General features: G+C 58.0%; 3 protein-coding genes across 8 annotated transcripts; 2 read left to right on the top strand and 1 right to left on the bottom strand.

Moving 5' to 3' along the window:
* The first annotated feature begins 2,205 nt into the window (after nucleotides 1-2,205).
* Tnfrsf4 (TNF receptor superfamily member 4) lies at nucleotides 2,206-5,064 on the top strand. 4 transcript variants are annotated; one of them, XM_048350042.1, is made up of 7 exons: nucleotides 2,206-2,551; nucleotides 2,821-3,151; nucleotides 3,500-3,604; nucleotides 3,960-4,026; nucleotides 4,462-4,658; nucleotides 4,734-4,853; nucleotides 4,972-5,064. In XM_048350042.1, the coding sequence occupies exons 2-7, from the start codon at nucleotides 2,893-2,895 to the stop codon at nucleotides 5,040-5,042; spliced, it is 819 nt and encodes a 272-aa protein (XP_048205999.1). In that variant the 5' UTR covers nucleotides 2,206-2,551; nucleotides 2,821-2,892; the 3' UTR covers nucleotides 5,043-5,064. The 4 variants fall into 4 exon arrangements, with proteins under 4 accessions (XP_048205999.1, XP_048206000.1, XP_048206001.1 ...); XM_048350043.1 differs by having other exon boundaries at nucleotides 2,208-2,551; nucleotides 2,821-2,943; nucleotides 3,996-4,026; XM_048350041.1 differs by having other exon boundaries at nucleotides 2,210-2,551; nucleotides 2,821-2,943.
* A 3,407-nt stretch (nucleotides 5,065-8,471) lies between these two features.
* Nucleotides 8,472-11,200, top strand: Tnfrsf18 (TNF receptor superfamily member 18). Of its 3 annotated transcripts, XM_048350046.1 has the most exons (5): nucleotides 8,472-8,718; nucleotides 9,604-9,726; nucleotides 10,268-10,355; nucleotides 10,529-10,728; nucleotides 10,795-11,200. In XM_048350046.1, exons 1-5 carry the CDS (start codon nucleotides 8,571-8,573, stop codon nucleotides 10,917-10,919), a joined length of 684 nt encoding a protein of 227 aa, XP_048206003.1. In that variant the 5' UTR covers nucleotides 8,472-8,570; the 3' UTR covers nucleotides 10,920-11,200. The 3 variants fall into 3 exon arrangements, with proteins under 3 accessions (XP_048206003.1, XP_048206002.1, XP_048206004.1); XM_048350045.1 differs by having other exon boundaries at nucleotides 10,529-11,200; XM_048350047.1 differs by having other exon boundaries at nucleotides 8,643-8,718; nucleotides 9,609-9,726; nucleotides 10,529-11,200.
* Nucleotides 11,201-16,892: 5,692 nt separating this feature from the next.
* Nucleotides 16,893-26,699, bottom strand: Ttll10 (tubulin tyrosine ligase like 10). Its single transcript, XM_048349991.1, has 12 exons — nucleotides 25,573-26,699; nucleotides 25,068-25,130; nucleotides 24,848-24,983; nucleotides 24,590-24,708; nucleotides 24,380-24,509; nucleotides 23,007-23,092; nucleotides 22,426-22,597; nucleotides 21,330-21,501; nucleotides 20,736-20,876; nucleotides 17,891-18,007; nucleotides 17,567-17,660; nucleotides 16,893-17,326 (listed from the first exon to the last, which is right to left on the bottom strand). The coding sequence occupies exons 1-12, from the start codon at nucleotides 26,171-26,173 to the stop codon at nucleotides 16,893-16,895; spliced, it is 2,265 nt and encodes a 754-aa protein (XP_048205948.1). The 5' UTR covers nucleotides 26,174-26,699.
* Between the last annotated feature and the right edge of the window lie 1,253 nt (nucleotides 26,700-27,952).

The raw sequence follows: 27,952 nt of genomic DNA, 5'->3' as shown, positions 1-27,952 counted from the left end.
TTTCCAGACCTCAGACAGATGGCGTGGGCAGGAAGGCTCTGCAGTCTCCCGCCTCTGAGTATTTTTGGTGGCAGCATCCACCTGAGAGAGGGTCTGCCTTTGGTCAGCGCCACTGGATACCCCTCAGCTTTTGGTCCTGGGTCAGAAGGGTCACATTGCAGTGGCACTCAGGACCCTGCCCTGGGGCAATGCAATCCCAGAGGTGCCGTGGTACCTGGTCTCTGGGCTAGAGTACAGGGAACAACTATTTGTGAAGGCTGCGCTGACTCTGTTGTGCTGAAGTGGTGAGGACTCCTGTTAGATATCTCAACCAAATAAAACATACCACACACACCTCCAAAAGGAGAGGAGAAGTTTAATGCCAGGGAATCTGACAGGCTGACTCCATCAAGACAGAGCAGCCGCTGGCCCTTAAACTAGAGGAGTAGTTACAGGAGAGGGAGCCTGCAAGGAAGAGGAACTCGGCCACTGCAGAATCAGCAAGATATAATTGGGGAAATTTTTGGTGAGGGGGGTTGATGGTCGTGATCAGGCCAAGTTGGGAGGACCTTGAGACTCAGTCAAGACGTACCAGTTGCCAGACCCCCAAAACTTGGCCACCAGCCAAAAGCCCCCACTTCCCAACTTGTGTCTTCTTGCAGCGTGGTCCCCACTGGAGACTTCAAGACCCCAGCTCCTTGGACACAGCAAGGCAGCTCTTGCCAGTGCCTCCCAGGCCTATGACCAGGAAAGCTGCCTGTGTGGTTCTGACTGGGGGCCGCTTCAAGCAGGAGGGCTCTGCTGCCCATATGGGCCCACTGCAGGAGGGAGGGATATAAATATATTTAAGGCGAGCACTCAACCGCTAAGCCATATTTCCAGCCAATATCCAGGACTCTGTGTGTGTGTGTGTGTGTGTGTGTGTGTGTGTGTGTGTGTGTGTGTGTGTGTGTGCCAGTCTTGGGGCTTGAACTGAGCCTGGGCACTGTCCCCAAGCTTGTTTTGCTCAAGGCTAGCACTCTACCACTTGTGCCACAGTGCCACTTCGGGCTTTTCCTGTGTGTGTGGTAGTGAGGAGTTGAACCCAGAGCTTCATGCATACTAGGCAAGCACTACCACTAAGCCACATTCCCAGTCCCATTTTTTTTCCCCCCAGAGCTGAGGACCGAACTCAGGGCCTTGCACTTGCCTGGCAAGTGCTCTTTTGCTGAGCTAAATCCCCACTCCCCCCTTTAAAAAAATCTAGTAGTTGTACAAAAAGGTTTTAATTATACAGGTTAGATTATAATACAATGCTTCTTGATCATTATTGCCTGTTGTTCTTCCTCATCTTTCTTCATCCTCTCCATACCTCAAGTGCACCGGGCTTCTGTGCATCTCTGGTCACCTGTGGGTTAATGCTAATCACCAGCCAGATCGGACAGTCAGAAGACCAGGCAGGTCCCTAAAGGAGAGAAACACCTCAAGGGGAACCCCAGGGAGTTTAGCTGGCCTTCAGAAGAGCACATGCAAATACAAGCCCCCCATTTATAGGCAGATCAGAGAGCTGGGTTCTCGAACCTTCCTTCTTCGTCTGCCCATCAGGGATAGGGTTGGTGCCAGGCCTGGATTGCCCTATAATCCACTACTGCCCTTCAGAGGCTTGGGGAGGGGGCCAAGGGGGGGCAGTTTTCAGTAATGGCTTTTCCCTCTGTTTCTCAGCTGTAGTTTGGCCCGTGCCTGCCTGGCCTCTAGGCTGGGAATTTCTGCAAGTGGGCTGGGGCCTCAACTCTCACCTGTGCTCCTGGGTGGGGGATTCCCCCCTCCCCAGCAGGGCACTCTATATGCAGCTTCTAAATTAACTTGGAAAAGGTAATCTCGTCACAATCATATTCAAAAGCTATAAAAGGAAGGGACATGAGGAGGTCCCTCAGCCCCCGACAACCCATTTACTTCTTCAGAGCAGTGGTAGGACCTAGGGACATTTACATACAAGAAAAGGTAAGGCAGCATGGGTGTGCAAGTGCATCTGTGTGTCCTGTGAACAGTGTGTGCATGTGTACACATGTGTGCGCATCAATATGTATGCAGGGGAGTGAGTGCCTCTGTCCCTTCACATGCCCTAGTGGCTCCAAGCACTCTGTCTACCTGTGTGTAGGATCACCTAGGCCCAAGTTCAAGGATGAGGCAGGTACCAGGGTTCCCGTGGAGTTCCAAACTCAGAGTGGGACAGTGTGGACCTAGGTCAGAGTTTTCTGGGAGGCAGGGTCAGCCAGGCCATCAGAGGGGACAGATGGACTCGTCCTGGCTAGGGGGCAGGGACAGGACCGTGTATGTATACATCAACACAGACATGAACGCACGCCTTCCCCACCACCGGCCTGCCTCCACCCCCCAGAGCCCTTATAGCCACATCCTCCAAGAAAAAACCCAGACTCCTGTGAAGGCAGAGAGCAGATGAGGATGTGTGCAGAGGCTTGGCGGCCTGCAGCCCTTCTACTGCTGGGTCTGGTGCTTGGAGCCTTGGCAAAGCTCAACTGTGTTGGAAATACCTACCCGCATGGTGGCCGGTGCTGTCCTGACTGCAAGCCAGGTGAGTGACCTGGACACTTTGGGTGGAAGGGTGAGGGGCGCGGTGAGGGGGGGCTCTTGGGGAAGGAGAGTGATGGGAACACCGGTGCAGGCTACCGGGATGAGTGCACTCAGATGACACTGCGTGAAGCCCCAGGGCACCTGGGCCTGCTAGGAGCTAGTCCAGCAGGGAGTGGGCTAGGCCCTGCCTCAGCCCCAGGGAGCTGACTGAGTGAGAGCCCAGGGGTCTGAGCATGGCCGACCCCACTGACCTGGCCGGCCTCACTGCAGGCAGTGGCATGGTGAGCCGATGCGACGTCACCAGAGACACTGTGTGCCGCCCCTGTGAGCCCGGCTTCTACAATGATGTGGCCAACTATGAACCCTGCAAGCAGTGTACAAAGTGCAACCACGGTGAGCTCCATTTACCTCAACCCTCGCTGTCTGCCCAGCGAGGGCAGCAGCACCACCGTGGGTGCCTGTGTTCCCATGAGCCCAAAGCCAAACCACAGTGCAGGCAGCTCCCCTGGCAGTCCCAGGGAGCCAAGGCATCTCCTGGGGCGCCTCCTCCTGGGGCTAGAGTCCAGTGGGACCTCATGGAGTCAGTGTGGAGCGCATGTTGGTGTGTGGCCCTGTCTGAGCTGGCTGGCCTGGACAGGGAGGCTCTGGAGATTCCTGTGCTGTAGGCTGGATGCATGTGGAGAGAGGGTGGGGAAAGGAGGCTGGAGGGGCCAGCTGCCCCCAGGGCTTTGTGGCTGGAAGAGACAGCGTGGCCATAGGGAGAGGCTCTCTGGAGTAGAAAAGTGAAAAGCCCAGGACCTCAGCGCCTGCAGAGGGTTCTGAGGCCAGAATGTAGCAGTTCCTCAGCCTCTGCTCTGTGCCTGAGAGAAGGAAGCTCACCTCTCCTGGGGCCTTGATCACCCCATTGGCCAGGCCTCTTCCACAGCCCCTACCTCACCACCCCCTCCAGGAAGTGGAAGTGAGCTCAAGCAGAATTGCACACCCACACAGGACACGGTCTGCCATTGTAAGCCTGGTACCCAGCCCCTCAAGGATGGCTACAAGTATGGAGTTGGTGAGCTTGGGGGTGACTTTGCACTAGGGCAGGTGGGTGGCTGTGTGTGGCGTGTTTGTGAGACGGCCGGAGTCCATTTGCTCTGATCCCCTGATCATGAGCCTTGGTAATGGTGCTGCCTCTCCCCTGGCATCTCTCTAACTTGTCCGGGCTAGGTGGAACACACCAAGACTGGGGCCCTTAGGCAGCATTCAGGCCAGGGCTAGTGGGTGGAATGTAAGCAGGAGGAGTGTCCCCTCACTTGCCACGGGGGCTGAGTGCCAAAGCCCCATAAGCCTCATCTCCAGTCATCACAGCATCTGGGGTCCCACTTGGTGGCATTAGGCAGTTAATCTGCTCAGTATCTTCACTGCAGACTGTGTCCCCTGCCCTCCTGGTCACTTCTCTCCAGGCAACAACCAGGACTGCAAGCCCTGGACCAAGTGAGTGTCATGGTAGGGGACTGGGGTACCAATGGGGCTGGAGGGTAAGAGGCTTGGTGTGCCATGGGCCAGATTGGGGAGCAGAGGCCATGGGCTGGGGAAGCTCCTGACACATGCCCCCTCAACTCAGCCCCTCTAGGGGCCCCTGTGGATGTAGCGGGGCATGCGAGACCCTAGTCCAGGCCTCGAGGTTCTCATTGGGTTCCACTCTAGGAGGGAGCAGGGAAGGTAGAGGTAGGAATTAGGAGTGCAGAGCCCGGCAGAAAGAGGACACTGAAGGGCCACAGGGAGGCTGGTGCTGAAGCCAGGGACGGCCTGTGGCCGGGGACAGGGGGTATCTAGGCAAGAGTCTTAGATGCCTTTGGTCTAGAGTTGTGATGACCCAGTGCGGGCCCCACTCCTGTCTGTGGCCTGACCAATATCCCATTTCCCCAGCTGCACCTCAGCTGGGAAGCGGACCCTGAGGCCAGCCAGCACCAGCTCAGACTCAGTATGTGAGGATAGGAGCCCCCTGGCCACCACAGCCTGGGAGACCCACGAACCCAACGCCAGGCCCACGGTGGTACATCCCACTGAAGTCTGGCCTCATACTTCTCGGGAGCCCTTGACACCTGCCTCAGAGGCCCCTGTGGGTACGTGGGCTTTGCCCAGTTAAGGAGGAGGGAGAGGGGGGAGAGATGGCAGACTCACTCAGCCTCTCCTCTCAGGCCCCATGTTGGCTGCTGTCCTGGGCCTAGGCCTGGGCCTGACGGCTCCTCTGGCTGCTTTACTGGCCCTGCATCTGCTCCGAAGGGCCTGGAAGTGGCCTGCTGTCCTCAAACCCTCTGGTGAGTGCCCCCTGTGGGCCCAGCCCATCTCCCAGAGTGGTGAGACCCACCACTCACCACACCCAGAGTGGGGAGACCCACCACACCCCTACTACCTCCCAGTCTTTTCCCCTCCCAGGGGGAAGCAGCTTTCGGACGCCCATTCAGGAGGAGCAGGCAGACACACACTCCACGCTGGTCAAGGTCTGAGCAGAACTTTAGGAGCGGGGTTGTCTGTCCCTGCCATGCATGCACCGTTCTAGGTGCTGAGCTGACTCTGCCTCTCCTATGTATGTATGTACGTACATGCGTATGTATGTATGTATGCTGTGCATACTGCCTGCTTGGAGGCACCCCCAATAAACATACTGGCAACTATGAATCCATGAGGGCACCCCTGGGCTGGGGAGGGCCTCAAGCAGAGGTGGTTGGGGTCTTCTCTGAGCCTCATCCCTGGGCATGGTGCACTCCAGTTTGAGGGGGAGTGTAGAGTGCACCTGAAGAGCCCTAGGAAATGGACAGGGGCTTGGTTGGGAGCTGCTGCCTCAGGGGATCCTGAAGCCTCAGGTGATGGGGTGGAGCCATCATGGGGCACCAACAAGAGCAGGCGGGGCCCTGCGGGTCCTGGTCACTGGAGAGGCCTGTTTCCATGTCTCCAGCCTTCGTGGCTGCCCCCTGGTGAATGGTAGTCCAGTATCCCTCACTGAGCACCGTCGTATGAGTCTCTGGACCACTGTCCCTGTTGGGCTGCCCTGAGACCTAGCCACCTAGAAAACTCTGACCTCATACAGAAATGATGTGAGCCACTATGACTCATGCTTATAATCCTAGCTACTCCTGAGGCTGAGATCTGAAGCTCAGGGTTCAAAGCCAGCCCAGGCAGGAAAGTCCCTGAGACTTTCCCCCATTGACCATCAGAAAAGCTAAAGTGAAGCTGTGGCTCGAGTGGTAGGGTACTAGTCTTGAGCAAAACAGATAAGGGACAGTACCCAGGCCCTGAGTTCAACTCCTAGCACTGGCATGCAGGTGCACGTGCACACACACACTAGTGTGACTGACTGTGCAACTGGAACCAGAGGCCAGACCAACCCAGGTCGGTGCTGTATGCCCCATGTTAGGAATCGTTGACATGCAGGGCACTAAATCTCAGCGGCTGTGAGGTAGGCATGCAGGGCCAAAGATGGGCAGCAGGGACAGCCCTTTCCTGCTCCTGCCACCCTGTGGCCACTGGCCCGGCACAGGCCCCCATCCTCCACCCAGTCTGTCGCTAGAGGTGATAATTGAGCCCCTGTGTCGAGCTGGGGCGTGCAACTCCCTCAACTCAAGGTACAGTGTCCAGCATGGGGGACTGGATGGACTCATTCCTAACTCTCTGTGCTCCTGCCTCCTGTTCCCCACTGGCTTTTTTTCTCTCAAATCGGACTCCCCTCCCTCTTCCTTTTCTGACAACTTCCAGCCTCCTCCTGTGAGGAGCAGCCACTTGATCTATTTAGACACCCTCGTGGGTCTGGGTGGAGGCAACAGATAGCAAACTACAGTCCTTACCCTGTGGGAACAGTCCAGCCTGGGGTGCTGGGCAGGAGGTCAGGGGGACCTGCGGGGTTGGAGGTCATGGGAAAGGAAGGGGCTTCATTCCCATAATGGGGAGATCAGTTACTACCTCCTCCCTTCTGGGCTGAGCTCTCACCCCCTTCCCACTTCAGGGCACCAAAGCCTCTTCCCCAGCCAGGCCCTCTGCCTGCCCCTAGACAGTGGGTCCTTGCGCTTTGCTGCCCTGAGAACTCCTTAACCGCCTCCACGGCAGGCTCCCTTTCCAGCCCCTTCTACTCAGTGTGCTGGCCCCCTCTGCTGCTTCCAACATGGCATGACATCATCTGACACAGGACAGGAGCAGTTCACAAAATGCAGGGGTGGTGACCAGCAGGTAGATGCCGGCTCTTGTAAATAAATGCCCAGGAAGCCAAGGGCCCTGACATTTACTGCCATCACCTATTCACCAGCACGTATGCACACATGCACGCACACAGATGCGCACCACGCAGACACATACGCACATGTGTATATGTACACGCACAGTGTGACCTGTATTCTTTGATCTCTGTGACCTGTGCGGGGCTGTGACAGCTCTGTCCAGTTCCCTAATAGCCTTGGCCATCAGAACCCTAACCATACACCCTGCAAGACTTCACCATGGGCTGGGAATGTGGCCTAGTGGCAGAGTGCTTGCCTCACATACAGGAAGCTCTGGGTTCAATTCCTCAGTTCCACATACACAGAAAAAAGCCAGAAGTGGCGTTGTGGCTCAAGTGGTAGAGCACTAGACTTGAGCAAAAGCAGCCAGGGACAGTGCCCGGGACTGGCAACAAAAAAGACTGCACCAGATGACTGCTGCCCATGGTCAGACTGGGAGGCAACACCAGGGCCACGACGCTCGTGGTGAGGGGACACCGCACAGATCTGCTCTCGGGTTAGTCCAGGTGGGCCAGCCCCGCCCACAGGGGAGCCCCCTTCTGCCGGAAGAGTAGTGTCTCACAAGGTGCGCATTGTCTGCAGGGGACGTGAGTAGTTTTCTAGGGTCACAGTATTCTGTGTTAGCACAGACCTGGATATATTGTTAGGTCTTTAAAACAGGCAGAAACCTGGTTCGGACACTGCCCTGTCCCTCTTCTCTTGGTGATGCCACCTGGCTCCAGGGAAATCTTGTGGCATGTCTTCTGCCCCAGTTCCCTCCAAGAAGGACTTCTGCTCCGACAGCTAGGAGTGCAGAATCCAGGACTGTCTCCTGGGGGACTCACCTCTGAGGCTGGTAACTCCTCCAGCTGCAGTTTTTAAAAGGGCTTCCTGAGCCGCCTGCCCACCTCACCATGGTCACTACTCCAGCCTGTGGACAAAACCACCCTCATCTCCTGAACCAGCTTTGCGCACTCCCAGAAGCCTCAGCAGCTCCCCTGTGGATCCCACTGGAAGGGTGAGAAATAATGCAACAACCCAGAGAGGCTTCCTCATTGGGTCAGGGTTCCAGAACCCACAGGGGAAAACCCAGGCTCAGAGAGGCACCAGTCCCTCCAGGAGGCAAGTCACCCTCTTCCGGTCCAGGTACTTGGACTTGTCTAGGCAGTGAATGAATGCACTGGAGAGAGCAAGCAAGCCAAGGGACCAAATGTCGCCATGGGCTCCAGTGCCTCCCAGGAATGCCCAGCTGGGTGGACCCCTCATGCCCTCCTAGCAGACCTCCAGGCCTGGGGGCTCCAAGCAGCCAGCATCTACTTTCTGGGTTTGTCAGTGCATCAGGTGAGGTGGGCCTGTCCTACGTGTCCCCACCATGGAACTTGGGGAGGGAGGGGCTCTGAGTGCTTTGGGGGAGGGGAGGGGTGCTGAGGTGCTTGGGGGAGGGGAAGGGCTCTGAGCGCTTTGGGGGAGGGGAGGGGTGCTGAGGTGCTTGGGGGAGGGAGGGGCGCTGAGTGCTTTGGGGGAGGGGAGGGGCGCTGAGGTGCTTGGGGGAGGGGAGGGGCGCTGAGTGCTTTGGGGGTGTGGAATGATCGTGGAGTACACACTGCTTTATCCGGCCCTTCTGGGTGCAGAATGTCTTTGAGAGCCCAGTGGGACACCCCCAGGAAACTGGAGGAGGTGCAGGGGGGAGGTGTCAGAGGTGGTGCAGGGCGGGGGCAGGGCCTGTCAGAGCCTGCTGGAGCCTAAAATCACCAGGCCAGAGGACTCTGAGAGCAGCCAGCCACCGCAATGGGAGCACCCACAGCCCTGTGCGGGATTGCCCTGCTCTGGGTGCTGGGCCTGGGGCAGGGCCCTGTGGCGGGTCTCAACTGCGGTCCTGGCTGCTTCCTGAGAGGAACTGATACCCACCTGCGCTGCTGCTGCTCTTGTGCTCCCGGTAAAGAGTCAAAAGGGGGGGTGAGGGGGGGAGAGGCATGTGGAGGTGGCAATCTTCCCCCACCATGCTCAGGCCTGGTCACTGTTACTAACAGAGGTGGGGTAGGGTAGCAGCAGGGACAGACTTTCTGTGTGAAAAGACTTCAGTCTGGTGGGATCTGGAGGGAGCTAGAGATGGCACGCTGTGTCTGAGGGCCAGGAAGAAGTAGGGAAAAAAGTCTCCCTTAATGACACCCCGTTGGGACACTCAGCATTCACCTGCCATGGGTGGGGGAAGTCTGAGGACAGACCACAGGAGAAACCCCAAAACTTTGCCTACCATGCTTGGGGACTGCTGAAGGACAGCTCTGAGGGCCCTACTGCTGGTGTTAACATATGGCCAGCCGCTGAGCTGCCCGTTAGCACCTTGGGGAGCCAGCCGGTGTGGGCCAAGGGTCCTTGGAAAACTCTGGTGGGATATGAGGAGCTGGCACTGCCAACTCTGAGGAGCCTGGAATAAGAAACCGAGCTAGAGGGGCTGGGAATGTGGTCTAGTGGCAAGAGTGCTTGCCTCATATACATGAAGCCCTGGGTTCGATTCCCCAGCACCACATATATAGAAAACGGCCAGAAGGGGTGCTGTGGCTCAGGTGGCAGAGTGCTAGCCTTGAGCAAGAAGAAGCCAGGGACAGTGCTCAGGCCCAGAGTTCAAGGCCCAGGACTGGCAAAAAAAAAAAAAAAAAAAAGAAAAGAAAAAAGAAAGAAAGAGAGAAACTGAGCTAGAAAAAGCCTAGGATCTTGGCCCTGGCTGAATGAGAGGCAGCCCATCCCTCTTGCTGGCCAGGAGCAGCCCTGGAGAGGGAATGGCTTAGCTTGGTGGCTGAGAAGCTGTTTTATCCCTGCCCAGAACAGGAGGTATGTCCTAAGGGTAACTGCGTGTGCATGCAGCCGGAATTCCACTGTGAAGACCCCGAGTGCAGGACCTGCAAGCACCACCCATGCCCACCGGGCCAGGAGGCACGGCCGCAGGGTATGTCTGTGGGACACTTCTGAGGCCTGTGGGTCTCCAAGCATACCAGGGGTGTGGTCTGGAGCCAGGCTGGCGCTATAGGGACCAGGTGTCCAGTGAGCCCACAGTTGAGGATGTCTGCCTGTGGGGGCCTAGGCACAGCCCCTGAGCAGATGAGGAACAGTGTCCGGAGTCCTAGGAGGAATGGCACCCAGAGCTGCCTCCTGGTGTGCAGTTTGGGACTTTCACCATCTTAGCCCGGGCTTCTCCATGCAGAATGAGCGCGCAGATGCCCACGCAGTATTGGCTGTGAAGGCTGGTGGGGTGTCCTGCCCTCAGAGCCACCCACTGTGGCCCAGGAAGCACTGCCTTGCCCTGCCCATTTTCATAGGGACAAACAGTGACAGTTCTGGGTCACGCATACATGGGGCACTGAGTATCCAGGTCCTCATCCTATGGGCATCAGAAATCTCTTGTGGGCGATGAGTAGGGCCCAACTGTTGCACTGGCACACCCTTTCCTTGCCCACCCACGTTGCTCCTAGTGTGTCTGTCTGTCCTAGGGGCTTTCAAGTTTGGCTTTGAGTGCATCGACTGTGCTGTGGGCACCTTTTCTGCAGGTCACGAGGGCCGCTGCAGACCCTGGGCAGAGTAAGTATTGAGTGGGGACCTGGCCAGCCCAGCTAGGCCCACTCCAGGGGAGCCTGTCCTGTCATGCCCAGTGTGTTGGCCCACAAATGGCTCAGAGGACAGCTGTCCTCTCAGTGGGGCTGCTTGGGTGATGGAGGCTAATAGCGTCTAAACCCTCCTCCCCCCCATCACAGCTGTGCGCAGTCTGGCTTTATTACCATGTTCCCTGGGAACAAGACCCATAATGCCATGTGCATCCCAGGACCACTGCCTGCTGAGTCGCACGGCCAGTTGATCATCATCTTTGCTGTGGCCATCTGCATCCTTCTCCTAAACACAGCCCAGCTCAGCCTGCACATCTGGCAGCTGAGGAGGCAACACACGCAGCCCCGAGGTCAGTTGTGTCCTGGGGAAGGGGAGATGGGCCCCAGGATACCTGCTGACCAGAGCCCCCTCGCAGAGACCCAGCCATGCCTGAAAGTGCCACTGCCACCGGCCGAGGATGCCGACAGCTGCCAGTTCCCTGAAGAGGAGCGGGGTGAGCGGCTGGAGGAGAAGGGTCACCTGGGAGACCGGTGGCCATGAGGCCTGATACACCCCCCTCCAGCCACGCTCCCCACACGCCTGCCTGGGCTGACCTTGGGAACAGTGGTTCTGCTCCGTGTACCGCTCTGGGCCCAGCCCTGCTCCCCACATTGAGGGAAGTGGGTAGGATCCTGACAGTGATGAGTCCCCCAGACCACGAGAGGCACGGTGGACATGGGCGAGACAGACAGCTAAGGCTGCCATCTTCCTTAGCAGACTCTGCTGGGCTGGGATCTGTGGGCCTCCCCTGGGTGTGCAGCATCCAGCACAGATGGTTTTCAATAAACACTTGTTCCTGACCTGAATGGATGTACAACGGGCACAGGGAATCACGGGGCTGGACTTCCGGGTGCCTCACCAGGGCGTCAAGGGGAGGGAGGCCACTGAGGCCTGTTCTTTGAGCTCTCAGGTGAGGACAGGAGGCACCAGTGGAGCCACTCCAGTCCTGGACACTGGACGGTCACTGGACTAGCACCACCAGGCTCAGGAGACTGCTGAGAGGCGTGGGGGTGCTGAGAGGCGTGGGGGGAATGCTGAGAGGCGTGGGGGTGCTGAGAGGCGTGGGGGGTGGGTCCTGGACACCTGCGCTCCTGGCTGTCCAAGCCGTCCTCCCTGACCATCTGCCTGGTTCTGGGCAGTGGTGTCCACAGAGACCTGGAGGGCTGTGGAGGCTGGTGTATGGCTGCACTTCGGCCTCACTGCCGCAAGCGCAGAGCTCTGTCAGGCTCCACACCTAGCATTTCAGACGCGGGAAACAGTCTCTGCAGGGCTTGGTGTTGGCCCCAAGCCCTCTCTCCTGGACCCTGCTCTCTAGGGCAGGGCTCTGGGGCCTGCCCAACCCCGCACCCTCCCTGCTTCCTGGCAGCTGCTGCCGCTGCTGGAGGAATCTGATAGGGATGTCTTGGCACTGGTGTCGTAGGAGTGGCAGGCCAGTGAGGACCCGCCTCAGCAGTGCCCTGGAAGGCAGCCACACCCCTGGCCACTGTCCCCAGGAAGTGCCCCTGGCTCTGCTGCTGTCACTTCCTCTAGCTCCCAGAGGCAGTGGGCTCTGGGGCCTGCTCACAACAGATAGATAGGGAGAGCAGATTTGCCCCTTCTGGGTGTCACAGCCCCTCGGCACACAGGCCTGTGGGGGCAGACTGAAGGAGGAGGTGTGTCTATTTTGATGCGGGGGAGGATGTTGGGATCCAGAACACAGACAGCTGGGGACATGCTGGAGAGTAGACAGCGGTCACCACCTCCTGGCTTTGGTCACATGTGAAGCGCTTCATCTTTTCTGTGCTGCCGTAGGGAGCTGTGTCATCTTGAGGATCTGAGTCAGACAGCGCAGCCAGTATTAGCTTGAGTGCAGCAGAGGCTGGGCACGCGCGCTGGGGGCATCTCTGGGCCTGCCTGTAGCGCCCCTACCAGGCCCTGAGCCTGTCCTAGCCCTTGCTGTGGAGATGGCAGTTGGGACACCCCCCAGGAAGTACGGAGGCCCACAGGTGACGCCGGTGACACAAGCTGAGTAAGCTGGAAATTTCTCTTGGGCTGCCCGAGGGGAGGCAGTGCGGGGGTGTTGAGCTGACGCATGGCAGTTGGGGGATTCCACATGTGGGGCTGCACAGCATGGGGTTCACAGCGCAGGCTTGCACCAGGCAGGATTGAGGTGGGCAGCGATCCAGGGGTCTCCTCAACCCACAGGCCTTTCAAGCCCTGTTTCCTCTCTGTGGCTTCCGCAACCCATGCTGGGCTTGGGTCCATTTTCATGGGCCCACCAGCAGGGCTGAGCTGTGCAGGTCCCCAAGGGGGCAACTGCCTTCTGAGCAGTGCCTAAACAGGGCCTAGGGGCCCTAGGGCCAGATCCAGAGCTGAGGATGGACGGGGGGTGTAGGGCAGTGCTGAGTGGAAATGGGAGGGTGATGAGAGGCCCCCATCCACTTCCAGCCCTCCCTTCTGGGGCGAGGCAGGTATAGGTGCAACTGGGAGGCCTGGCCTCCCAGACCCTGGGGGAGGGGAGCCCTTCCTGACACAGACCAGCAGGGGAGAGGACCGCTGTGCACCCTTTGGAAACTCCCACCCCTCAGGAGCCTACCTCTAGCTCTCCCGGAAAACCACAGCTTCCGGCCTTACCCTTGGGTTGGTAGATTTTTGTTCCATCTCAGCTTCAGATAAGGGTCCTCAGGGTGCCACCTCTGTTCTCAGAAACTCTTCTGGCCACAACTATTGCCAAACCTCCACCCCCACAGCTTGCTGGGAGAGACTCAACTCATCCAGCAGGGAGGAGATCTCTAGCAAAAATGCCCCCTCCCCCTCTCTCCACCCTCATAGTTTCAGGAAGTTGCAGGGTTTGTCCTCCAGTGACAGGTGACTCCCAGCTGTCCCTAGCTGTGAGATGTACCTGGTTGACCAGGTAGGCACAGATGCAAGACCTGGCCCCCAGCACCTCCCTTCCTTACTACTGAGCCATCTGCCTGCCCACTGGGCTGAGTCCATTCCTGAGGAACTGTCTCTATGCTCCTGCTACCCCTTTCCATGGGAAGCAGCTGTCTGGGTGGCCTGGAAAGGAAGGTCAAGTGCGGCCTTTGATAGGAAGGTAAAGCTACTGGTTCAGGCAGGAGCTGCTCTGGGCCCTTCTTAGAGACGAGTCTCCCAAGGAGTGGCTGTGTTGAAAGTCCCACATTGCTCTGGCTAATGCAAAGGGGCTAGCAGACCCAAGGCCCTGGCTTAGGACGGCCCCAGAGTGCGCAGGCAGAGGCTCTGCTGGCCAGCCCCAAGATGGAGGTCTGTGTACAGGAGTGGAGGGGATAGGTGGCTTGGGTCAGGGTTGGGGGTGGCCAAGGAGGGGGTGGCTTGGCTCTCCATGTGGTATTGCTGGTAGAATAACTGCCTGCTTGGCTCCTGCCCACCAGTAGCACCTAGGATTCACCCTTGGAAGAGAAAGGAGAGGGAAAGATAATTACTGAGAAAGCGCTGGCCCTGCCTATAACACCATTTGAATTTCAGAGACCCAGGAGCCCAAGGTACTCAGTGAAAGTATCCATCCCAGCCATTCCAGGGAGCAACACAGAGATAGTTATGGACAGAAAAAGGTTTATAAGGAGGTTTATTAGTGGGGCCCTATCTCCCACAGAAGAGGGACTAATATGGCATCAGCACCTTAATCCAGGTGGTCGCTTGTGTAACTCTGGGGCTAGAGGGGAAGCAGGTAGGTCTGAGTGGGAGTGGCCAATTGTAGCTTTGGGGCAGGGAGTTCAGCTGGGGGCTAGTGGTAAGGGCTGAGGACCTGAGGTGGGGGAAATACTAACACTCAGGAGCCCCATCTCCTCAGAGTCCCATACAGCCCTGAGTTTAGGAAACCTGGGGCCTGCACATGAGCATGAGGGCCTGTGTTGGGGTCAGCTGCACCTTTAAGGGGCCACAGCTGACCTCAGCCTGTCCCTCCCCTTCCTGTCTTTAACCGGAAGAGAAGGAAGTCTGACATCACTTAAGGGACAGCTCCTTGGGACCAATCAGGGGCCCCTCTCTTGTGCCCGCCTTTAGGGTATATCTGGGAGGTTCCTCATTTGAATAAACAGAAGCCCTAGAGGCTTTCTCCAGGGGCCTACGTGTCCGTGTCGTTCTTGGCGGCTTTGGGGCACCCTGTGACCACACGCCACCGAGGCTACCCGTGGCCATCGCTCCCTCGTGAGCGATAACGGACCACCCAGGAAGGGGCGGACAAGCCCCTTCCCCCACAAGCGAGGGGAATTCGAGAGAGAGACGAGGCTACCTGTGGCCATCGCTCCCACGTGAGAGCGATAAAGGGCCACCCAGGAAGGGGCGGAAAAGCCCCTTCCCCCCCAAGCGAGGGGAAGTCGAGAGAGAGAGCCCACAGGCCTGGAAGGATGGACAGGGCAGATGCGGTCATCACTCTGGAGGAGTGACTAGAAACCTTCATTTGTTGACTTACACATGGGTACTAGAGCTGCCAGCCGCACAGGGCAGGAGACATCACCCAGGAGTTTGAGGAGCCAAGGCTGGTCTGTAAGGAAACAGAGTCGTGAGGGCATGAGAACAGAGAAAGGGCAGGAAGCAAACTCAACAGACCGACAGACCTTTATTTTGGGTAAAAGCCGGAGAGGGACACCAGACTTCCAGCCAGACTGGAGAGACAACTCTCTTACAACTGAGGTCTCTTTGGGTAGGGAGAAGGGGGGGGGGAGCTCTTTGTGTGAGCGGAGGGATGCCCTATCCTGGGCCATGGGCCGGGAGTTGTTGGCAGAGAGATCCCCAGCAGAGGTAACTGGAGTCTCCTCAGATCAGCCGTCTCAGGCCAGATGACCTGGGGTAGGGGGACTCAGGATGTGACAGGCAGCTTATCTGGGGAGGGGGATTGTCTGCTTTAGCTATTTGTTTCAGCAGGGTCAGCTTTGCACTTTAGGGCCAATTTCCCATCTGTGTCCATCAGGATAGGGCAAGCGTGGCCAATGGGCATTTTTTCCATGGCTCTCATGAAAGCTATGTGTTCCCAAGACAGCAGGGCAAGCACCTCCTGAGGGCTCCATCACCTCGGCCGACATCTGGAGGTTCCTGAGCCTGGGCTGGAGCCCTACTGTAGAAGCTGGGAGCTGGAATGTTCCTTGATGGTGCTGATACCAGCATAGAACACAGCCTTGACCTGAGTGGGGCGCTGTCCGTGGACCTGACGCCCTGGGGATGTCAGGGTGGCACAGCAGAAGGGTGTGGAGGACACCCTGAGGTGATGTGTTTGTGAAACACCTTGAATGCCAGCAGAAATGTAGTCCTGACCCCAGTGGGAAGGAGTGGATTTTCCAGGCTTGGAGGTTAGTCCCCTCCGCTGCCTGCTTCACGGGCTGCAGAACGGACAGTGGCTGAGCCGGAACCTTCCGACAGGAGCCACAGACATGCTGCAGGGTCCCAGGGCTCCTGTATCTTCATCACGTGGGGACTCGCGTGTGGGTCCTATGCCCCTGGGACCCCATACATTAGGCCACGGCAGGATGACTTTGTGGGAAGAGTGTGGGCTGGAGCACCCAGCCCTGGAAGGGTAGGGGTGGATGGAGGGGTCTGGTGTTGAGGATACTCACGCTTCACCCAGGACTTGCCCAGGGTTTTCTGGGGCCTAGGGGGTCTTACCTTGCCTGTCAGAGCCCCAGTTCCCTCTTGTAGAAATTTTAATGTTAACAATCCTGTTTCTGTGGATTCATTCACCCTTCTGTCCCTGGCTAGCTGTACTTTTCTAGAGGCACAGCGGTGGACAGGGCCCTCTACTGGTCAGAGGGCACTGTGTCCTGGGAATGGGGCCAGCGGGAAGGCAGCTGGCCCCTCAGGCCCCGCTGGGCTCTGCTCCGGCACAGACAGCAGGGCACCGAGCAGGGTGGGTCAGCTCTCGTCCCCTGGAGCCAATGGGAGGTCAAGGGATGAGCAGGTCCAGATGAAGAATTTGCCATCCTGCGGGACGGGGCTGGCAGCTGGGGGATCAGCTGGGGCGGGCCGAGGTGTAAAGGAAGGGCTCCGCAGGAGGGGCCTGGCGAAGGGGGGTGGGGTGGGGAGCGAAGGCTCCGAGGCCCAAGGTGGTCACCTGAGATGGAGGGGGGGATCCCTGGGGCGGGGGTGGGGTCACAAGGTCAGGCCAGCTCTGCCTCAGCCCTGTCTGTCCGGGGACCGTGCCTTGGCCCTGCCAAGGACCTGGGGGTCTCTGCGGAGGTGTGGTCTGGGGCTGGGGACTCTCCTGGCTGGTGTCTGAGGGCTGGGACGGGGCCTGAGGGGCTCCTGGGAGTCCCGGCCACTCCAGGGCTGCACCCCCCGGTGGCCCAGGGCCAGGTTGGGTCCCGGGACACCGAGGGCCGGGAGCGGGGAGGGGGAGGCCCGGCGGCGAGGGCGGAGCGGGCCGAGGCGGCGGTGGGGTGCGAAGCGCGGAGGCCGCCTTCTCACAAAGTAGCCTTTATGGGTCCCGGGAGCGGGCGGGCGCGCGGCGGCGGGGGCCGGCGTCTAAGAGCCCCGGTGGCTGGAGCCCCTCGGCTCCTCCTCGCGCTCCTCCTCCGGCGGCCTGGCGGAGGGGTCTGGCTCGGGGTCGGGCTCGGGGTCGGGGTCTCCGCGGCCCTCCAGCGGCCGCTCCGGGTCCGGCGCCGCGGGCTCCCCGGGGCCTGGCGGCCGGGAAGGGCGCGGGGCGGAGAGCGGCCGGCCCGGCGCGCCCCGGGGCGGGGCGGGCCTGCGAGCGCCCCGCCGGTCCGCGCGCCCCGCGCCGGGCGAGCCCTCGCCGGCGGCGGCCCGGGGCGGCGCCAGGCGCGGGAGGGTGCGGGAGCCCCCGAGGCGGGGCCACAAGTCGGCCTCCCCGTTGTGCAGGAGCACGAAGCGGCGCTGGGCCCGCAGGGGCAGCATCTTCTGGCCGTGCAGACTCTTCTGGAAGGTCTCCAGCGCCAGGTCTGCGGGAGGCGCCGGGTGAGGCCGGGCGAGCGGGGCGGGGGCGGGGGGGGGGCAGCGGGGGAGGTGCTGAGGGTTCTCCACTGGGGAGGGAGGGGGGCAGGGGAGCGGCCACCACCATCCGGGCCAGGCCGCACGCAGGACTTGGGGCTGTTGGGCAGCCCGACTGTGCCCCCTGAACTGGGATGGGCACCCCGGCGGGGCGGCCCAGGGGTCGTATGGCAGGGCTGCCCGGGACTTACCCAGGGTTTCCATGACCACTCTGGGGATCACCTCCTTTAGGACTTCACAGTTTGTGTGCAGGGCAGGGTTGGAGTTCATCTCCAGGAGCCACACCTAGGCGGGATGCTGGTTAGCGTCTCTCCATCCGCACACCACCCAAATAGGGTCTCCAGTCCCAGCCTGCTATGTTCTTCCAAGAGACGGGGGCCCTGAGGTCTATCTGGAGGAAGGGTGTAGCTCTGCCCAGTTGCTGAGCCCTAGGGACATCCCCACCCCAGGGTGCAGACCACGGCCGCTGTGTGGCCAGGATGTATATACTCGACCTCATCCACCCAGGACAGCACCTTGAAGTTCTCATCAATTAGGAAATCACAGCCAATCAGGTCAAAGTAACCCAGTTTGCACTCCAGCTTGGACTTGACCGCCAGGAAGCAGTGGGACATGATCTGCTGCATCCGCTTCTGTTGGGGAAACAAAGGAAGGTTCACTGTCACCTTTGGCCCTGACCACACCCGTAGCCTGATAACACTCACCAGTGCTGCCACCTGCACCCACACCTGAGCTGTCGCTTCAGCTGTGCCGCCAACTGTGGCTGTAGTCCCGCCTTGCCTGCACCTTCGCCTGCAGAGTCACATCTGCCCACACTAGCACACGCTCAGTGTCACAGACCTACTTACAGTCAGAAACTCACTCAACAAACTCATGAGGCCCCTTATGGTGTACAAGAGTGAAGACAATGAGAAATTGCTGTGGGTTTTTGCTTAATTTTTTTGTGTGTGTGCCTGTACTAGACTTGAACTCAGGGACTAGATGCTCTTTTAGCTTTCCTTAAAAAATTTTTTTTCTTTTGCCAGTCCTGGCTTGAACTCAGGGCCTGGGCACTGTCCCCAAGCTTCTTTTGCTGAAGGCTAGCACCCTACTACTTGAGCCACAGCGCCACTTCTGGCTTTTTTCTGGTTATGTGGTACTGAGGAGTTGAACCCAGGGATTCATGCATGCTAGGCAAGCACTATACCACTAAACAACATTCCCAGCCCTCCCTCCTTTCTTTTTGTGTCAGTTCTGGGCTTGAACTCACGGCCTAGGTACTGTCTCTATGCTTTTTTTTTTTCTCTCTCTCTCAAGGCTAGCACTCTACCACTTGAGCCATAGCTCCATTTCTGCCTTTTTGGTGGTTAATTAGAGGTAAGTCTCATAGACACTCCTGCCCAAGCTAGCTTTGAACCATGATCCTCAGATCTCAGCCTCCTAAGTAGCTAGGGTTACAGTTATGAGTCACTGGCATCTGGCTCTCTTAGCTTTTTTGCTCAGGGCTAGAGCTCTGCCACTTGAGTCATAGCTCTACTTCTGAATTTTTGGTGGCTAATTAGAGATAAGCGTCTCATGGCTTTTCTTGCCAGAGCTGGCTTTGAACTGCACTCCTCAGATCTCAGCCCTCCTGAGTAGCTGGGATTACAGGTGTGAGCCATGGACACTCAGCTAATAACATTCTTAAACAACCAGTGGGTCACAGACAAACTAACAAAGAAAAGTAAACAATATTTGGAGACATTAAAATGAAAACAGAGCAGATGCTTTCTTCTGGGATGCAGCAAAAGCAGTGGTTGGTGGGGGGAGTTATAGCTGAAGATGTTCAATCAAACAAGAAGAAACACCTCAAATTAATAACTTAAACTAAGAAGTCCAAAATGAAAGCAAGCCGAAAGAAAGACATCACGACTAAACTAGAAATAAATGGGATGAAGAATAGAAAACAGTGGGGTAGAGTGTAATTACTCATGCTTGTAACCCTAGCTATTCAGGAGGTAGAGATTGGAGAATAAAGGGCAGGCCAGGGCAGTCTGAGAAAAATGCTCAAGACCCCATTTCCATAAAAACTGGGCATGGTGACCCAGCAATAGGAAGACTGAGGTCCAGGCCTTCCTGGGAAAAACATGAGACTCTCAGAAAGATAACTAAAGCAAAAAAAAAAAAAATTGGGGGCAGGGGTGGTGGCTCAAGTAGTAGAGTTGCCTGCTTAGCAAGTTTAAGGCCCTGAGTTCAAAACCCAGGAATGTAGGGGTGGGAGGAAGAATAGAAAACAGTGGAAAAAAATTAAATTAATAAAATGAAAAGTTTCTTCATCAGAAAGATAAACGAAAGCACAAAAAAGGGCAGGGATGTGACACAAGTGGCAAAGCATCTTCTTATGAAGTTCAAGACCCTAAATTCAAACCCCTGGACTGCCACACATCAAAGCAGCTAGGATTGTTTTATGACCCAGCAGCTTCATTTTTAGTTCTTTTTTTTTTCATTTTTAGTTCTTAAGGCAACTAAAAATACACACTTATACAAAAACTTGTACCTGAGTAGTCTGCAGTGTTAGACAAAACTGATGAATGAGGGGCTGGGAATGTGGCCTACTGGCAGAGTGCTCCGTCTCGTATACATGAAGACTGGGTTCGATTCCTCAGCACCACACATATAGAAAAAGCCAGAAGTGGCGCTGTGGCTCAAGTGGTAGAGTGCTAGCCTTGAGCAAAAAGAAGCTCAGGGCAGTGCTTAGGTCCTGAGTTCAAGCCCCAGGACTGGAAAACGGAAACAACAACAGAAAACCTGATGAATGAGTGCCGGAAGCCGTGCCCACTCATACAACGGGATACCAGCCGAGGTGGTGTGCGGGCCCCAAACACGCTACAACGGAGTTGGGCCCAGAAAACACGCGTGCCCTGTGACTTCAGTTGAATGGAACACCTGTGCGTATCATGTTGACCCCAGCTGTATGAGATAGACGCCTAAGACAGGGATGTTCTTAGATAACAGCTACCAGGAGGTGGGGAAGGGCACTTGAGTGGTAATAACCGAGGGTCCTTGGTCCCCTCTGGTCACTGCCAAGGGGTCCCCGATGGGCTTTCTGGCCTGAGCTGCCAGTGGCAATAGCTGAATTAGCAACTTTGAGGAGTGTTGTTCAAAACACACAGATACACAGCTTCAGTGCAATCACTCACCGTAGGAATGCAAGACAAGCCACAGACCTAGCATATCCCTGGGAACTACACTCGCATGTGCATACACACAGAGGCACAGACACAGGTGTGCATGCAGTGCGTATGCACACGCACACACACACACATCCCGACTCAGAGCTCCAGGACTGAGTGCCTCCCCGACCCTGACCCCAGGCTGAAGAGGCTGTGGTGGTAGACCAACCGTGAATGTGGTGAAGACCCAGTCTCTGGGGAGGCCCTTGGTCTTTCTGAACTTGTCATTGATGTAGCTGTTGAGGCGGTCCATACTCCACACAGTACCCTCCTTTAGCATCATGTACAGAGGGCTCTTTTTCTGCATAAACTATACCAAGAGCTGTGTCAGTGACCACCCTTGCTGAGAGAGTCCTAGCCCCAGGAGACCCCTGCCCCCACCTGAGTTCACGGAAGCCCAGCCCCGTGGGGCCTGTGAGGCCCTGCATACACTTGCATGTACGGAGACGTGCACCCCCCTCCCAGCGGCTAGATCCTCACGAGGCTCCTGGCCTGGAGTCTCCAGCCTTTCTCAGCACCCAGGTGGGAGCAAGGTGGAGGGGAGCAAAGCTGCAGTGTGCCCAGGTAATTCACTAGGACTCCCAGGTCCTGCCATGGGAAGAGGCCAGCAGGGGCAACCCCAGCCACCTCTAAGGCTGGGCCACCTCAGACCTGGGCCACATCTGCAGCTTTATTCTTTTCTATGTTCCCAAGCAATTTGAGCCTTCCTCGAATCACAGCCATACCTACAGAGGAAAGCCCCTCCCCGGTGAGGGGTCCTTACCTGGTTGGTCAAATGGCCACTGAGGTCACTGGAAGCGGAGTCATAGAGGCTGAGGGTAAGGCGGGCATAGCCATGGCCAAAGAAGACCATGTAGGGCATAGCACAGGCGATGAGCAGGTAGGAGCGGACGTCAAACTTCTTCCCCTCCAGCAGGAGTGGGTTATGGATGTACCTGTGGGATGCAGTGGGGGGGGGGAGGGGGGAAGACCACACAGAGCGGCTGGCCTGGAACCTTTCATCCCAGCCCCGGGCCATTTCCTCAGTGGACCCTCTGCCTGTCCACACTGTGCCTACTGGCTAAATACTCTGCCTGTCCACACTGTGCCTACTGGCTAAATACTCTGTCCACAGGTAGGGGACATCCTGAGCTGGGGCAGGGAAGTCAGGGAGAGGGGCCTGGTTCCTGGGCCTCAGCCTGCTGCAGATGTTTGGGGCCTCTGGGGTACCACTGGGTGCTTGGAGGGAGGTGCTAGGGGCAGATTGAGACTCCCGTGGTGGGGAGAGGTGTTTGGAGGAGGGAGGAAGGCTGCCATTGGGCCTTGGAGGGTGAGTGGCTTTGGAGAAGGAAGAAGACATTGTACGTAGGAGAACTTCAAGAGTTCAAGACCGGGGTCTGGGAGTGGTGTATGGGAGGGCATGATGGGAGCGGAGGACAAAGATGGTGGCTGTGACTAACGCAAGAATCTGCCCTGGTCGAGGCCAAGGCCCCCTGGAATCTTTCTGAGGCCAGACTGAGCTCTCCCTACCCAGCCCTGCATGAGACTGAGGGTCTGGGGCCCGCTCCAGGGAAGGTGAGCCCTGGGCCAGCCCTGGGCCAGATTCGGGAATGCCCTTGTCTGGCTAGACTAGGGAGCAGGGGTGGCAGCTGCAGGATGGGGCCAAATGGACCAAGCCCTCCTTACGAGGCCCCCCTTCCGGCCTAGAGCGTTTGCCTGTGGGCCGTACCATCCAGGACCCGAGGCAGATGTGACACTGCCCCTGGGGGCTGCTTGAGGCACCAGGGGCGCTGCAGCCCTCCACAGCACATGCCCCCTGCCACACTGGCAGGTCGGTCTGAGCAGCCCCCGTCCCAGGCCCTCCCCGCCCCCGCCCACACCTCTGCACCACCCGCGCCTGAGGCATCCGGAAGGGCATCTTGCGGTAAGCTGGGTCCTCCTCGATGCTCTGGGTCTTGGCCTGCAGGGTGATAATCTCCTCCTGGCTCCTGATCAGAAAGATGCCCTTTCCCTGGTTGGAGGCTGTGGGCTTGCAGATCCATATCTGGGTTTCTGCAGGGAGCACCCCCTGAGCCGCTGGCCCCACGCACAGAGTCCATCCCTGACCCCAACCTGGCCCTGTCCCCGCATAACCTGTCCGGCCTGGCCTTGACCCTTCTCTCACCACTGCCCACCCTCAGCCTTGACCCTTCTGGACTAGGCCCCACCGCCAGGCCTTCCCCTGGTCTCACTCATCCCCTGGCTCCAGTGGGCTCCACCTAACCTGTGTCTTCTTCATGCTCCAGCCCAGGCCCACACTCAGCCTGCCCTACTAAGCCCAGATAATCTCCCCAGCTGCTCAGCCCCCGAGACTGCCATACTCCAGCCCCGACCCCATCTCTTCCTCCCGCGACCAAATCCCAGCCATAATCCTTCCTGTCTCTCCTCCTGTACCACCAACATCCAGGAGACCCTGTCTCACCATCAAACAGGGTGAAGAAGGCCTGTCTCTCCTCCCTGATGTCTAGCCGGTAGGTCTCTGGGAAAAAATCTTCCATTTTCAGGGCCCTGGGAGAGCAGGAAGATAGGGAAGACATGGGAAGGACTGTACCCTGCCCCAGACTTGGCTGGTGTTCTAGGGCCTGACTTGATCTAAGAGCTAGCTGGAGGGACCTGTGTTGGCCTCAGGCACTGACCTCAGCTCCCTCTACCCCATCTCCTAGCTGTTTATGTTGCAGGGGCTTTTCAAAGCTCTGAGCCTTTGTGGACCACTCTTGTGGATCACTCTTTCATAGGCTTGACACTCCTGGTTCCTTAGCAGCTGCTGGCCTTCCATGGTCTCTCCTGTGCCCATGGTATACTCATCCTGGGTGCTCTCCTGAGATCTGGGTTGCTGATGCCTTGGCAGTTCCTGGCATGCGATGGAGTGTCCTCGCAACCTCTGTGGATGACTCACGGTTTTCCTGAGGCTTGCCTTTTATGCCCATTTACCTAACAATCAGTCATCCCCAGTTCAGGTCAGAATGGTGGTCCCTCCCAAGCTGGGCTTTATGTGTCTATGTGGCCCGGGATACCCCGGGCTGGTTCATCGGAGCTCCTCCAAGGCTGGAGCTACCTCCCTTCCAAATCTGCACCAGGACACAGGGCCTGGCCTGAGTGGCCACCTCCACTCCATTTGGAGAAGGAGTGTGTGTGTGTGTGTGTGTGTGTGTGTGTGTGTGTGTGTGCGTGTGCGTGTGTGTGTGCGTGTGTGTGTGCGTGCGCGGTTCTAACAAAATGGATGGGCATGAAGCTAGGTGGGTGGAGCAGTAATTTAGTGGGCAGATGGAAACGTTGAGGGAAGACTCTGAGTTGCTGGTAGACATGACTAGGAAGTGGATGGCTGGACATGGAGGTGTCAGATGGTGTCATACATGGCTATGTGGTAAGTATATGTAAGCTGGCTTCCTGCTTGATGAGCTGGCATGGCGGTGGCAGGGAGGGTGGGAGTGTTACTGGATGAGTTGATAGAAGAGCAAATGTTTGTGCAAAGGAAGGTGGTTGGATGTGGCTGTGTGATGTCTGTTTAGAGGACGACTGGGAATGGGCAGGACTGGATAGGAACGGGCAGGGGTGGGTGGAGAACAATAAATGACCGGGGGACTTTGTGGCTGGCTCGTGTGGGCATGGGTAAGGGTTGAGGGCAGTGGGTGGCAGGCCGGCAGGAAGAAGGAAGGTGGGGTTAGTGACAAGATGGGTGGGGGGGCTCAAAGAGGAGGGTGCGAGGGTGAGTGCTGAGGGTCTGCTGGTGGGTGAGAGGCAGACGGTGGGGCAGGTGTGGGCTACGGGCGGGCCGAGGCAGGCAGGCAGGCTCACCTGCTCTGAAGGCCTGCCTGCATCTTGATGGTCTTGCTCATGATGCGCGCGTGCTCGCGAAGGGCACTGAGCAGCCCGATCTTGGTGGTCAGCAGCTTGTTGTTGGGGAGCTGGAACAGCAGCTGTTGGCCTGGCAGGACAAGGACAGGTGTGTGTGGTGTGCGGCGGTGGCGGCTGCAAGCCGCCTGGCCCCCCGCCGGGTGCCCCCACCTTCCCGGAAGCTGCTGTAGCTGTCCTTGCACTTGATCTCACACCACTTCAGCTTGTAGTCCTCACGCTGGCCGTCCTGGGTCCGCTGCCAGCCCTTGCTCTCACAGTAGTTGCTGATTCTGTGGGTTGGAGGGGGCAATGACCCAGACCGTGGGGTCCCCAGAGGGTGGCCCAGGGACTTCCGGGGCTTCCAGCAATGTGGGATCGGGCCTGGACAAGGAGGGAGTGCAGACCAGTGCCTAAAGGGCTCACACTCACATGGAGGCCCCATTGCTGCCTCCGATGTAGAAGAAGGGGCCGTGTCCAGGGCTGAATGGTGTCTTATCCCCTTCCACTGGGCGCTCCTCCAGAAGGACCTCTGGGAGCCTGGCAGTGTCTGCACCTTCTAGGAGATCTGCAGGCAGGAGGTTGCTTAGAAGTCCTGGCCTTCTGGCTTGGCAGGGAGCTCCCTGCCCCTCCCAGCCACCTGGAGCCCCACCTGCATCTTGGTCCAGCTGGCTTAGCTCCCCACTGCTCCCCATCTGTCTGTCATGGGTCCAGCCTGGGGACCATTGGGGTCAGGCGGGGGCTGACGAGGTGTACACTCCATCTGTCTATGCCCAACCCATGCCAGCAGCTGCTGGGCCTTTACCTGGCCCCTCTGGGGCACAGGCCCTCCCCTTCTCAGCCCAGCCCAGCCCTCACAGGGAGCTAGAGAGCCATCACAACCAAGAAGGGGGGCAGTTGCCACCCTCCAGGGCCAGTCTTTGAGTGGGCAGGGTCCAGTGGGGTGGAGACTGGGGCTGGGGTGATGGGTGTCCCCTCCTTCACCCTCCTTACCAGCAAGGTGGGGCTTTGTGCAGGGCAGAGGACAGGGTGTGAAGCAGGAGCCATGCTGACATGATATAGGGACACCTCCAGAGAAGGCCATGGTCACAATGTCCATGGTGACATCATGGGTGACGCAAGGAGGCAAGGCCAGCCATGAGAGACTAGGGGCTTACCTGAGTGGAGGTGGGGTGGGCAGTGACCACTGTGGCTGCCCGTGGCGCCGGCATGGCCAGGCAGAGCCCTCAGATCCTGAAGAACAGTGGCCCCGGCACTGGGGGCTTCCTGCTGGCCCCTTCCGGAGCTTGTCTGGTCAGCTGGACATGGCTGTGTGGAAGACTGGTCCCCTTCCCAAGAGACACACAGCCTGTGTTTGTCCTGGGATGCCCTGGGTTGAGGATGGGTAGGGCCAGTTCCGGGGGCCGCTCTGCATTCGTCTGGTGCCCTGATGGAGCACCGCCGGACCCTGGGCCGCTTGGGTCTCTTGGAGCCAATGTGGGTCCGCGTGGGCTGACCCCGGTGGTGTATGAGCCGGGGGTGGCCGCGGGTTCCAGGCATGGGGGCTCCAAGGAGAGGGCCCCAAGGGGAAGCTGTTGCTCTCACCCGCCTGTGGGGCCTTCGGGCGGCCTGAGGTCCCAGGCCTTTGGTGGGGCACATGGTCAGGCCCACCCTGCCTGAGGAGTTGTGCCTCTCCATGTCCTGGGCTGTGGCTTCTTCTTGGGGTTGGCTCTCATCTCTGTGGCTGCGGGGCCTGGAGGCCCGTGAGCATGAAGCCATGTCTGCATCCTGCCTCTGCTGGGCGAGTCCTCCACTGCCGGGACTGCTCTGGCCTCGCCGAGCGCAGCCTTCAGGTCGGCTGTAAGCAAACGGCCATCAGACTTGTGGGGGGCGGGGGGACAGTTGCCCACCTGCAGCACTGGATAGAAGAGGGGCTCCTGGCCCTGAGCAAGGGCCTTCCAGGTCTGCACTGCTGCCCTGGAGTCCAGCTGAGTTCTGTTGGCACAACTCCTCTGCAGCTGTGGCGACTCCCCCAGCCCCAGGGGGAGTCTTGTGCCTGCACGCTGGGTTTCTCCATGTTGCCTTCCTTGGAGCGTTTCAGGGAATGTTAGCCAATTCCCAGATGAGTCCTTCTCATACCAAGCAAACAAACTTGTTTCAAGTTTGGGGCGATTTAGGAGGCAAGGACCTACCATGGGAGACCCTGGCATGCTGGGCACCAGTGGCTCACACCTGAAATCCTACTCAGGAGGCTGAGCTCTGAGGATTGCCGTTTGAAGCCAGCCTGGCTGGGCAGGAAGATCTGTAAGACTTATCTCCAATGAACCATCAAAAAACCAGAAGTGGAGTTGTGGCTCAAGCAGGAGAGTGCCAGCCCTGAATGAAAAAGCTAAGGAACAGTGCCCAGAGATTCTGAGTTCAAGCCTCAGTAGTGGTGCACACTCACCACAACAAAACAAAACAGAGTAGCTGGAGTGATGTAGTAGGTAGGACGCGTCCAAGAAGGGAGGGACAAGCCAATGTCCCTTGGCAGGAATTGGTCATCTCTGAAGAGGAAAACCTGGTGGTAGGCAGCAGCCAAGCCACCAAGAAATGCAAGGACTGTAGCTAAGTGGTGGTCAGCTGCATAGACTTTTTTTTTTTAATCTAGTTGCCCTGCCCCACTGGTTGAAGGAGAGGTGAGAGAAGGAGCAAACACACAGAATAGAACTCTGGGCAGCATGCCCGTGGTCCCTCCCGCCCAGAACAGGAGGTTCCACAGAAGAGGCTGGGTTAGGCTCTGCAGAGAATGGGGCAAGGGTGTGGGTGTGTATGAGAGACTGTGGCTGCTGGGAGATCCGATTCCCTTTCTACTGAGTTCCTAGTACCTGTGCTATGGACAGGAACCCTGCGATGCTGGCTTTTATCATTGTCCACAGCCCAAGTGGCTTCCTGGCTCCAGGAAGATTGGAGCTGGCCTCACAGGTGAGTGGGAGCCACCCACGGCATGCACCGAGCTCCCTTTGGAAGGGGCAGTGGGAGAAAGCAGCTTCCCCAAAGGGAGCTGGGTACTCTCAAGAAAAGAGAGAGCGTGAACATTCAATATGCAACACAAGGGGCAGAATTCAAGTCTGAGAAATCGCCCCAGGACTGAGAACAGGGCATGAAGTAAGGGACCAAGTACAGGCCCCCACAGTCAGAGCCAAGGGGCAACTGAAAGCAGAGGAAAGATGGGGGGTGTCATTGTGCATGGCATGGAGGGGGCTCCCCACCCTTGACTTAGTGGAGGCATGTGACTGGAGCAGCTCTCTGGAAACTGTACCTGGCCCACCCAGGGGAGATGGGAGAAGAATGAAGGGCCATGAAAAAGAAACAGATCCACTGTATTTTGTTCGGGCCTCAGTTTCTTTGCCTGCAGACTGGACTGAGAATGACAAGAGCCCGTTGGGGTCCTGTGAAGACGGGGTTCCTGTGAGGGCAGGAGAGGATGTGGCAGCCACCAAGTGAGTGTCCAGCGTTGCAGAGATGGCCATGAGAGTGCTGGGAGGCAAAAGACAACTACGGAAAACAACAAACAGG

The sequence above is a fragment of the Perognathus longimembris genome, chromosome 7 (genome assembly GCF_023159225.1).
Source record: "Perognathus longimembris pacificus isolate PPM17 chromosome 7, ASM2315922v1, whole genome shotgun sequence".
Classification (NCBI taxonomy): Eukaryota; Metazoa; Chordata; class Mammalia; order Rodentia; family Heteromyidae; genus Perognathus; species Perognathus longimembris.
Note: the sequence above shows the minus strand (reverse complement) of the source record. Positions and strands in the feature narration are given on the sequence as shown.